Source organism: Giraffa tippelskirchi, chromosome 7 (genome assembly GCF_054371585.1).
Source record: "Giraffa tippelskirchi isolate mGirTip1 chromosome 7, T2T-mGirTip1v1.2.pri, whole genome shotgun sequence".
Lineage (NCBI taxonomy): Eukaryota > Metazoa > Chordata > Mammalia > Artiodactyla > Giraffidae > Giraffa > Giraffa tippelskirchi.
Genome location: NC_137281.1, coordinates 74915645 through 74927786, shown reverse-complemented (window position 1 = coordinate 74927786; position 12142 = coordinate 74915645). Strand labels below are relative to the sequence as shown.

General features: G+C 42.9%; 1 protein-coding gene across 2 annotated transcripts in view; it reads right to left on the bottom strand.

Moving 5' to 3' along the window:
• Window positions 1–11248, bottom strand: part of CRHBP (corticotropin releasing hormone binding protein) — a 32716-nt gene extending 21468 nt beyond the window's left edge. The window contains exons 1-6 of one of the 2 annotated variants that reach the window (XM_081505674.1): window positions 11109–11248; window positions 10646–10751; window positions 10268–10425; window positions 8663–8873; window positions 6831–6979; window positions 3812–3929 (exon numbers count right to left, since the gene is read on the bottom strand). In XM_081505674.1, coding sequence (XP_081361800.1) covers window positions 3812–3929; window positions 6831–6979; window positions 8663–8873; window positions 10268–10425; window positions 10646–10751; window positions 11109–11189 — 823 coding nt within the window. In that variant the 5' untranslated portion in view covers window positions 11190–11248. The remainder of the gene's footprint in view (window positions 1–3811; window positions 3930–6830; window positions 6980–8662; window positions 8874–10267; window positions 10426–10645; window positions 10752–11108) is intronic. The other variant, XM_081505675.1, reaches the window with a different exon arrangement.
• Between the last annotated feature and the right edge of the window lie 894 nt (window positions 11249–12142).

Genomic DNA, 12142 nt, shown 5'->3' with positions numbered 1-12142 from the left:
CATCTACCATCAGGTGAAATGGTTTTGTTTTCATTTTTATTATAATATACAGCTGACCCGTGAACAACCTGCATGTTAGGGCCGAGGACCCTCCCCCCAGGTGAAAATCTGCATATAATTTATCATCTCTCCTCCACATCCATAGTTCCTTCAGATCGGAGGTTCCATATCCTCGGGTTCAACCAACCCAGGGGGGTGTAGTACTGCAATATCTACTGTTGAAAACAATCCTTGTCTATGTGGACCTGAGAAGTTCAAATCCCTGCTGTTCAAGAGTCAACTGTGTAATTAGTTGTTGAGTAGTGAAACTGAACTCAGCCTTTCTCCTCTTGTGCAAGAACACTGTCAGTCAAATAAAACTGACTATAAGAAGAAGAGATCTCCTTGTGCTTTTTATGTTCTCCTGCTTCCAAGGCTTTGGTGGTGAAGGCAGATGAAGGCAAGCATCTGTCTGTCCCTGACGCACCTTTCCTCTAGCTGTATTCTCAGTGGGGATAGTGCCGCCCCCTTGGGACAGGTTGGAAATTTACAGGGGCTGTTTTTTTCCATTCTATTTGGGGGCGCCGGAGAAGGCAATGGCACCCCACTCCAGTACTCTTGCCTGGAAAATCCCATGGACGGAGGAGCCTGGTAGGCTGCAGCCCATGGGGTCGCTAAGAGTCGGACATGACTGAGCGACTTCACTTTCACTTTTCCCTTTCATGCACTGGAGAAGGAAATGGCAACCCACTCCAGTATTCTTGCCTGGAGAATCCCAGGGACGGCGGAGCCTGGTGGGCTGCCGTCTATGGGGTCGCACAGAGTCGGACACGACTGAAGCGACTTAGCAGCAGCAGCAGCATTTGGGGGCCCACATGGCATCTAGTGGGCAGGGTTAAAGGATGGACTGTACCGCCGGACAGTTATGTAGACCAAAAATATCACCTGTTTATTGTTTTCTAGCCTAGATAATGATTCTGTTTTACATATAAATAAAAATAGCATTTGCATGGTTTAGACATACACTAAATATACTAATTTTCGTTCTATTGTTCACCTGTATTTTTTCTAATTTTTTCCTGTAATTCTTATATGGGATGGCTTTTGCAATCTTTGCCTGGCTCCTCTGTCCATGGGATTTTCCAGGCAAGAATAATGGAGGGGGTTAAATTTTTTTTCAGCTTTGTTGAGGTATAGTTGACAGAAATTGTGTGTATTTAAGGTGTACAATATGATGGTTTTATATAAATACACATTGTGAAATGATCATTACAATCAAGCTAATTAACAGTTATTACCTCACAGAATTACCTTTTTTTCTTATCATTTCCCTCTCCCCTTCTGACAACCATCTGTTTGTACTCTACCTACATGAGTTTCTGTTCTATAAAACTCAGTATATTTATTAAAAATTATTTTTATTTTATTTCTTCAACCTCAAGCTGGTTCCCGAGGCAAGATTTATCTACCCTACAATAACCCTTCCTGCTATTTTAGCTTTCTCAATCTTTTTCCCCCTCTTTGTCTCTATAAGGACTAAATTCTGAGAAACATTATTATCCTTGTAGAACAGCTACTTCAAAAACATGCACCTGGGTTTAAATGAAGTAAAACAGCCACATAGTCATTTAGGTAAAAGTCAATTTGGAGACATAATAAAGTATAAAATCCTGTAATTATTTTAATATAAGCGCCAGGGAGTCTAGACTAAGCTTCTATGACGAGGTCCAAAGTTAATTTTCTTTAAATGATTGGGAAGGTCATTCTTTTCTGATCTTACTCTGAACTTTAATCTACATAACGTGCCTTGTTTCCTTTAGTTAATGTGCATATAATTTATTTATTATTTGACATAATTCCTAATTCAATCTAATCTAAAGGGCAGGATACCTAAGAGTTCTTCATTGTATGAACAATTTAGGAGGGGCTCATGGAGAAGGAAATGGCAACCCATTCCAGTGTTCTTGCCTGGAGAATCCCGGGGATGGGGGAGCCTGGTGGGCTGCCGTCTATGGGGTCACACAGAGTCGGACACGACTGAAGCGACTTAGCAGCAGCAGTAGCATGGAAACATGATGAATGAAAGGAAAAAGTGAAGTCTAAAATGAACCAATGAGTCAGATAATTCAAGCCTTCGAATTATCGTAAGACTGGTTTCAATTATTTAGATAAAACAGGCAAAATATTTGGCTTTGATCACCGCCTTTTGGAGAAGGAAATGGCAACCCACTCTTCTTGCCTGGAGAATTCCATGGACAGAGAAGCCCGGCGGGCTACAGTCCATGGGGTCACAAAGAGTCGGACTAACACACACACACACGTTTACATAAACCAAATTATATAATTCATGCACCAAAGTTACTATAGCTTCAATGATCTAAATTTTAAGGGATGAGTGTTAGATCAGTTCTTAAGCCAATCTTTTTATCCAGCTCAAACACAGATCTCCTCACACGTGCCCTCCGTCAGCCTGGAAGGATCCAGTGCCTTTGAGAACGCAAAGGGAGAGAAGCCACTGGCTTAAACCAGGGCTCAAGTGTAAATTAGCGTAAACTAGCCCCAAATTTTTAGCAAAGTGGGTTTTTAGAAATATTTTCCCTTTATCTGTGTATATTAATTCTATTCCAGAGAGGTTTTGCTTAAGATTCCAGCATTAGCTCAGAGAGTGAAAATACTGGTGGGCAGATCTGGGTTTAATTAAAACAGATAACAGCTGATCAAAAGGAGGTCTGATGTGCAGTTTCATTATTTAGTTGGTGTGTGATGTGTGCTTACAAGAGAGGAAGGGGGCTATGATAAGGGATGAAAGATTTCTCTTCTGTTTGACTTTTGTCTTTTAATCGATAATCACTGGTTCCTGCATCTGAAGGACAGAAATGGGAGACCTTTATAGAAAGGTTTCACATAACCCTCTCTCTCCTCACTTGGTCTTCATTAATTAATTTGGTCATGAGTCAGCAATTCCACCTTTGCCCCACCCCACCTGAGCCTGATCAAATGGAAACTCCTCACTGATTCATAATAAAGAAGACCTGATTCTGTTTGGTGCCACACCATGAGCTAACCTGGTCTTTTATTACCAGTGACCACTTTTAGATTTCAGAGTTGACTTCTCTTTTGGCAGTAGTCTTTTCAGAGGCTGGTTTTGCTGTTAGAACTTGGGAACATTCTAGCAGTTCTGAGAATTTCTAATAAAGTGAATCACCTTTTAATGTATTTACTATGAGTAATACACACACACATACATATATATGGTAAAATTACTTAGATATTACTTTATCATTATATTATTACTAATTGATGATACATACACTATATGAACCATGGTTTTCAAAGTCAGCAAACTCTTTAGCCTTGAGAGGATGAAAGCAGGGACTTTCAAGAAGGTAGAACAAGCACAGAACCAAAAAACGTTGCCATTTTCATAGTTTTACCTAGGGCCAACCTTAAACATGCAAGTTTGTTACTTCATAAGTTTCTTTCCCAATGTTGGATATTGTGGTCATGCGTTCTTGATACTGTGTATAGACTCAAGTGCAAAATCCTCATATTGGTTCCATGTGTAAAATCAAAGCGTTTTTTTGGTGGAACTTGCCCTTTCATGTGTAAATAATTTGAAGAGTTTTATTTAAGGACGCAGTCTTGTTGTTGTTGTTGTTCAGTCACTCAGTCATGTCTGACTCTTTGCAACCCCACAGACCACAGTACCCCAGGCCTCCCCGTCCTTCACTGTCTCCTGGAGTTCTCTCAGACTCATGCCCTCAGTCTTTCCCAGCATCAGGGTAAAACAATCTTAACAGGCACATAAAGAATAATCAAAGAATCATCTTACCTGGGCCATGTAAAGGGTAGCAGAGATCAGCTAAAAGCAGCATCTTGGAAGGGTCCAAACCAGTTCCTCCCAGCAGCTCCACAAAGTCTCCTATTCCCCCACAGCCTGCGGAGGACTTCTAAGAGATCAAAGCAGCAGAGGAAGATATATTTAAATCACCTACTGAAGTCAAACCAATGGCAAATTGGTGAATTCACTCCTTTAGTCCTAGACATCCTGGAAGTGCCATTTAACTTAACATCCATGACTCCGGAAATTAAGACTTTTTAAAGAAAAAAAAAAAAAAGGAATTGCTTTTCTAAATTGGTTGGGTAATCATTTTTTAAAATGTGTGTGCATTTAAAAAACATTTTTTACAAGTGCAAGGACTAAAACGATGAAATCAAAATCTTTAAACTCCATCTACGGTATATAAAAATTGCATCTAAAAGTGGTTTGATTTTTAAATCATTTGGACACACATACTGAGTTATTTGAATTTCTTAATGCATGCAGTCAGCGTTTTTATAAATAGGGCTTCTATATCAGTTTTTTCCTTCAACTTACCTCTTTTCCTCTTCTTTATAAAAGACTTTTTTTTTTGCTATGGAGACAATTCTTACCCACTGTGTACAGGGCTCATGTTCTTGTATGAAGAGTTGAATAAGCCATTTAGAAGTAAAGGGAAAAAAATGTAATTGCCTTTCCCTTGAGTAGAGGGTGTTCAGGGAGAGCATGACTTAAGACTAAACATTCCAGCTGGTTCTATAGGTTCCAAATTTCACAGGAGGAGGTGAAGGGCAAAAGGCAGACTCAGGAGAGAGAAACGGGAAATAGGAAGTTGGGAAGAAATAGAAACTAAAATGAGGGGAATAGGGACTTCGCTGGTGATCCAGTGGTTAAGAATCCATGCTTCCAATGCAAGGTGCGTGGATCCAATCCCTGGTCAGGGAACTAGGACCCCAAATTCTGTGCAGGGCAGCCAACAACAACAACAACAACAAAAAAAAGAGGGGAACAAAATCAAGAAACAAAGAGGTTGGGAGCACGTACTCCTTGGCATTCGGTGAGTTTTCTCTCCTCTTCCCAAACCTCTCAGCTATTCTCAGTGAACAATGGCAGAAGCTGAGTCATGTAGGGACCTCTGGGGTTCGGCTCTTCAACCACGATCCTCTAGATTTCTTTGTGAAGGTTCTACCTCCCTGGACTAAGTTACTCTCATCTCTTACCTAAACTATGATGATGGCCTTTTAGGTCCACTCCTGCACCCCTCGGGCCCCTACAGCTCATTCATCATCATTCATGGAAGCCAGAATGACATTTAGGTAATCCTCTCCTTCCCATCATGGACTTTGTTACTTAATTTGGTCATGAAGCCAGCAATTCCAACCACCCTCACCCACTTGAGCGCAACCAGATGGATTATGCCTGAACCCCTTCAGTGGTTTGCCACTGCACTTAGAATAGACTCTTAACTCTTTAATATGACCTGCTGGGCTCTCCACCCCCGGCCCTGCCTGTCTCCCTGGTGCTGTGTTATACCACAGGCCCCCTACCTTTCCTTCCTTCTGTTTCTAGAACTCAGGAAGCCCATCCTGCCTCCGAGCCTCTGCACTACTGCTGCTCTGTTCCCAGCTCTTCCTGGGGCTGCCTACTCCTTCTTACCTATCACTGAAATCTCACTTTAAGTGTCTCCTTCTCAAAAGATTTCTTTCCTGACCATCTTACCTCGAGTGGTCACCTGCCCTCTCCCTCCCACGTTGTCCCCAGCCACCACTCTGCTTCATTTTCTGTAGGGCACACATCACTATTTGAAATCTATTATTCTTTGCCTGTCTCATCCCCTAGCATGTAAGTTCCATGTGAGCAGGACCTGTTTTGTTCACTGCTAATTTCCAGCACTTAGAATAAGGCCTTGCACATAGTAAGCACCCTAAAAAAATTTTTTTGTAAAGCAACAAATACTTAGAACACTGCAGACTTCACACTGTTTTAAATGGTAAGCAAGATTACTCCTCACAGCCAAAAATAGCTAAAATGCAGATCGCTTTACCATACTTGCTATCTTCTATATTAAACATCAAGAATGACGTACAATCTCAAGCCAGTAAGGTTATGCCAGAGACATCCACTTATCCTGGTCTTTATCAAAGGATTATTCTTCCACAAAGATTCAACTTAAAAAAATATAAATACTGGCCTATGAGTTTAGGGCTTAAATGAAGTTGTACATACTGCTTTTCTCAGCCCTAGTCTTATTTATTTGGTTTTACTGAAACCAAATAAATCTGTCTGATCAGGAACTTTCTTTGATGACTTCCTTCGATGCCAATGAATATATCAGTTATCTTAACCTAGGTATACGAGAACATAAAAGGAGGTGAGTGTGACTCAGAGGAAACAAGCTGCCAGTACAAGTAAATGTGGTCAAGGTCAGCACAACTGCAAAGTCCATACAGCAGTTCACAGGGGGAAAAGTAGATGGGAGTCTCAGCTAATGTTTTGTTGCAAAATGTATGGCATGAAATGTAATGCCAAAAAAAAAAAAGCTTCAAAACTTTACTGTATTTTGCAATATAAAAACCCAATTTCATATTTTCTGCTACACTTAGCATTCCTTCATCACACAGTTCTGTCAATGAAGACACTTCCTTCATGTCAAAAGAAAATTCCAATAATCAGAAAAACAGCTGTCTCGATGACTCACACTAGGTTCTGCTAGGAGAGAATTTCTGTAAAAGAGGCAAGTACAAGAGAGTTCAATTGTAATTATATGCCACAACTTTGCCAGTTGAAAACATTTCTTACATCACAAGAAAAGTATTCAAGTAGGCAGAAGGGGCACCTGAGTATGCAGCTTGCAGCATAACAGAAATAGAAGAGGAGTGTATTCAAGCAGCGACAGCAGGCTCGTGTGAGATGAAAGTGTCAGACAGAGGGACCTACCACTCCCATTCATCCACGTTCGCCCTGTATGATTACTTTTGCTCTCATAAAGCTGGGGCCTTAGAAAGTGACTGGGAAGCAAAAAGCAACTCACCTTTAACTGCAGACCATTTAAGTGTCCCAGGGTGAGATCAGATATTTTGATCGCCACGGGATAAATGATGGAGAAGCTGCAGTTGCGATGCTGGTGTGGCACAAGCAGAGTAAACCTTCCATTTGGGGTCTGGGAGATGATATTGCAGGCTTTATAGAAAAGCAAAATCACATTTTCACTATCTTGTATGTTGAGCTTTTATGCAAATTTATCTTATCTTTATTCTAAGCTCTGTTAATGGTCTAGGGGCTTGTGGCCCAGAAGAGAATACATATCACAAAGGTGATTTTGGAGATGGGAAGGACCAGGGGAATAAAAACCACCAGGGATGTATCCACATTGTTAGGAGGCCCTGGGCTGTATGGGGCTTCTAATTGTAATCTCAGGTGGTCACCTTATTTATAACACTCACAAGACATAAATTAATAACCAACCAAACAATACTAGCTGGTGGAAGTTCTAGGAATACTTCTAGGGTCTTAGTTCAATCTGGAAGTCTGGAAGACTCAAGGCTTAAAGGGGAGATCAGAATTCAAACCCTGGTGGTCTGAAACCTTTATTAGCTGAAGCTGGAGACAGATGTACTTTTTAGATAATAAAGTAAAGAAATATTGAACCAGTTACAAAATAGGCTGAGAAAAACAGAAACCAGGCTTATGTCTGATAAATATTTACTGGGTGTTAAGTGGTGAGTTGACTAAAAGCTAAATCTTTAATGTTTATTTATTCCTAAAACTTTCTGAATATTTGTTTTGTATCTCAGGTCTAGACTTACAATAAATTTATTCTTTTAGCTATGAAACTAGAAGCATCAGAGTTTGTGCTGTTTTCGGCCAATTACTGGACAAAAGTTTCTGACTGATCAGACTATGTCAGAATTACCTTTTCCCTCCTTCTTATATTTTTAATCACACTTAATTTCAAAATGAACTGAAATTCCTTGATGATTCTAGAAGATTTCTGATTTCTAGCCAAACAAGATATAGGAGAAACAGTTGTCCTCTAGTATTATTCTGTTCCAGTCCTCAGAAATAGCCCTTCTGGGTGCTTCTTCCATAATAAGTTACTTTGTTTTTTAAAAATAAAAATTGGAGGATCAGTCATTACATTATTTTTTGGCAGATTAGGTAGGCATCTTTCTTCAATCACATGAAGTGTTAATATTAATACTATTGTATGCAACCAAAAATGATTATGTTTTCTTTACCTGATTTTTTACAAACATTTTACTCTTAATGGGGGAAAATAATGAGTAGATGAATGAACTCATTCTGATCAAGATAATATGTTTTAGGCCTGGGATATTTAGCTTTATAGCATCTTTTCGTGTATCCATCAGAAATGAACTAAATTAGAGCAATGGGTTCAGACTCAGAAGGCAACACTGAGGTCCTCTGGTCCAATCCTCTGCTCAGGCATGAAATCTGTCTACATATTCCAGATATGCAGTCTTTCAGCATTTACCTAAGTATCTCAAAGACTTCATACCTGAATCCAGGTCAATGGAATGATTGGAGGGATTAAAGTTTGTCACTGAATACATTGTAGAACTCAGGAGATCAGAAATAAGACCGGGGAAAAATAGAATTCTAGCCACCATAAGTTAGTATATTATCTAGTCTGGTAAATAAATTAAAAACTGATTTGATTTTCATAATAATTAATCACAAATATCCTTTAGGTCATTTCTAATTACAAAAGAATTTCCATTCAAATCCTTCCTCACTTCAAATTTCTTAAGTCTGTGCAATGATACTACCTTTGAAAAGTAGAACAGACACTCTCTCCCCCCAGTTCCCGCCTTCTAACTGAGAAGACAGAAGTCCACTTACGGAAGAGGTTAGGCTCTGTCTTCATGGTTATTGTGAATCCACTTCCTGGCTCATGGACCCGGAAGAAGATCATGGCCACATTCTGGGAGGATCTGATGCTCCTTCTGCTAAGACCACTCTCACAGAAATCTATGTACCTCTCAGTTGTGGGGAGAGGGTGATCCTGGGAACTGGGGAATTTCTCCCCCTTGAGAATCCAACCATCAAATACCTTCCAACAAAAACACAAAGATGATCACTTCCATCAGCTCCTGAAATCATAAGTGTGTCAAAAAGGGGGAAAAGCTTACTCAGCAGTGGACCTCCAATTATAAGTAGGGAATAGACAGACTACACCCTCCTGCACACTTGCTTTCTATTTGTATATATTTTGACTGGATTGTTTGCAAGTCATATGATTAATTAATTATTGCTTCCCCCCCTTTATAAACTCCAATGTGTCCAAAGCAAATACTTTCTTATACTTTATCATTTCAGCCACCTTGGTAAATAAAACTACAGATGATGTACATTTTTGTATTGGTCATTATTTTTCACACATCCTACCTTCAGAAGAATTCCACAGGAGCATAATCTGGGCTTCAGTTTTTCTCTTTCCTCATTAAAACATGAACAAAATATCTCAAAAATAGACAGCAAAAGGACAAATTGGAGCAAGAACTTTACCTACCTGTCGATGGTTATACATACCCATTTCCCTCATCTTTAAACTCATCACACATTAAAATATCAAGAACTTCTTTAACACTTAGACAATAATCTCTGGTATGCAAGTTAGGAATTTTTTCCTTCACTTGTTGAAGTTTGTAGTTGGCTGGACAAAAGGTCAGAGTCTATTGACTTTATTCTTAAAATTATCACAGGTCTCCAATTTAATGAGTTCAACCTAGTTCAAGTTAGTAACATTACCAGCTACAAATTCCTTCATCAGATCAGTTCTCTTCCACTGCATTTGACAGTTTCCAAAATAATTCCACTTTAGAGTTTTAATCATGTTCACTTTAACTGGACTGGAGAAGTCCAGCAACCATCCCAAGCTGACCCCTAAGGCTCACAGGGAACTAGGAGTGGGGGTGCTGTGAGACTGGAGGACTTGTCCACACCTCATCCCTGCCTCAGACTAGACTCCTTCTTAGCATGCCTCCCAGTGGCCCGTGCCCTTCTGCTCCAAAATCAGGTCACCCAGGCGTTGAAGACAGCCTTTGGGAGCCTGGAGCGATTCCACAGAGAGGGACCACAGAGGGAACGATTCCACAGAGCAGGAGCAAGGCGGGCTCAGATCTCAGACGTGTGAGGTCGCCTTCTAACCAGGGCCACGGGCTTGGCGGACCTGAGGGCTCCTGCTAAATGGGTTTGTACCACTTTTCATCTGTCCCAGGATGCAACAAGCGCCCGGGACCAAGAGCTCACAGAGGGGAACTTAAATCACTCCAGGAGGCACCAGCCCTTCAGGGAGTGAGGGGAGGTTCCTTTTGCATGGGGGTCGCACTCCGACACCAACCGAGCATCTAATTACCGACTCTCCCTACTGGGTAGCTGGGACCCAGTCATTGCCCGTCCCTTGCCCTCGTAGCTGGGGCTGCACCTGGCCCGGGGGCGCCTCACCTGCAGGATGTCCCCCCTCTGACAGTCGATGGAGACCAGATCGTAGTGGATGGTGATGAACTCCTCCGGCTCTGCGATGAAGAATGTAGCGCAGTGTAGCTGCGGCCGGTCGGCGGTGAAGGTGAACTGGCCCTGGAGGCTCAGCATGTCCACGCACCCTGCGGGAGGGCAGCGGGCTTGGCGGTCCAGGACTGCAGCCCCAGCAACACCGCCCGGGGCAGCCTCTCTCCGCCCCCCGCGACTCCCAGCCTAAGCGCCCGGCTCCCGGAGCGTCGCCCCATCTCGCCCAGGGGCACCTCCGCGGACCGACCCTTCCCTTCCCGCGGACCGGCCAGCCTCCACCTCCCCACGGCCCGGCAGCAGGCAGCCTGCACTCACGCAGAGCGCGGCGGTACAGCGGCTCCCCCTCCAGCTCCCGCTTCAGGCTGGCGCCGCCACCGCCACCGAGGTGTGGAAAAGGGTCGTGGTCCACTGCTTCCTGCAGCTGGCCAGGAAAATTAGTCAGTCCGGAACAGTTCAGGGAGGGGGAGAGGGGATCAGAAGCGGGGTACCCTCCCTGCCCAGGGCACAGAGAGGCAAGTGAGCAGGTCAGGGTCTCCAGGGGTATCCGGAGAAGATGGGAAGTATCCATCAGATCGGGGTGTCCCCAAGGGGCCGGAGGGAAAGGGGGAAGAGGTAGGCAGGAAGACCTAGGGGAAACCCAGGGAAAGAGCGGGCACAGTGAATGAGGGAGAAAGAGCTAACTCCAACATAATCTGAGAGCAAAGGCAGCCTGCCCACCCCCAAGGCTGGACACTCAGGGCTGGAAGGTGTGATGGGTCAGCCCCAGGGAATCGCTCACCTCCAGGTACCGGCTCTCTCCTCTTAGAGCCAGCAGGCAGATAAGAATGAAGTGACACTGAAGTTTGAAAGTGGGGGCCATGCCGGCCCTGCCTCTGCAGCTGGCGCTTCCTGCTCCGGAGATCTCAAGCTTTGCTTCCCAGGCTCACCCAGGCTGAGAGCTAGAAGCTGGTAGGGTCCCTTTGCTGGGTCTCTTTTATAGAGCAGTGAGGAGTGGAGGCTCTCTGCCCCTTCACTGATCTGAGCTCAGTAACCATGGGTTACCTGTCTCGGTGACAAAGTGCGTGGTGATGACGAGGGTCCAACCCTCAGCCACAAATTTTCAGAGTGGTCCAGCATTATTCACCAAGAATGATTTCAGACACTTACAACTTAGTGAACTAAAGTGTGGGAGAAAGGATGAGGCATGAATAGAGAGTAAGGGATGGCATTTACTTGACCTGCCACATGCTGGATTATCCTCTCTGGTGGATATGCAGGGAATTTCTGACTTTGCAAAGCCAAGTGACAATGTTACACACAGGCATAAAATGCCCACCCCCACACACAGCCTTATCATACAGCCTTGTCACATAATCTTAAATGGAATCGTGTTGGAAATTGTCAGAGAATATAGTATTCACGCAGTTGCCTCTCAGGACGAAACTTGAGGCATTTTCAGCTCCAAGGAGAAGCTGAACAGAAGCTGAAGTGTGATTTTGCAGAATATTGCAGTCATGTAATTCAAGCTTTCTTTCTTCCCTTGGTCTTTGCTGTATCCTGGTCCAGTTTCATCTAAACATTTCCTTAAAAGAAAGCTAACTCTGGAGTCCGTGGACATCTGGATTTCAGCCAAACTATGTCATATGGCCTGAATGTACAGAGAAGATGGACACACTCCTGGGTCAGTTAATCATGGCCAGGACCTTAACATCCATCCGAACCCCTGAGAGATGGAGTCCTTTCATTTTACACCTTCAAATACTTGGATTACTTTCATACTCCAGTAGAAAGAACTGCGGAGAAGCTTTATTAAAACTGCTCATCAGTGAATTT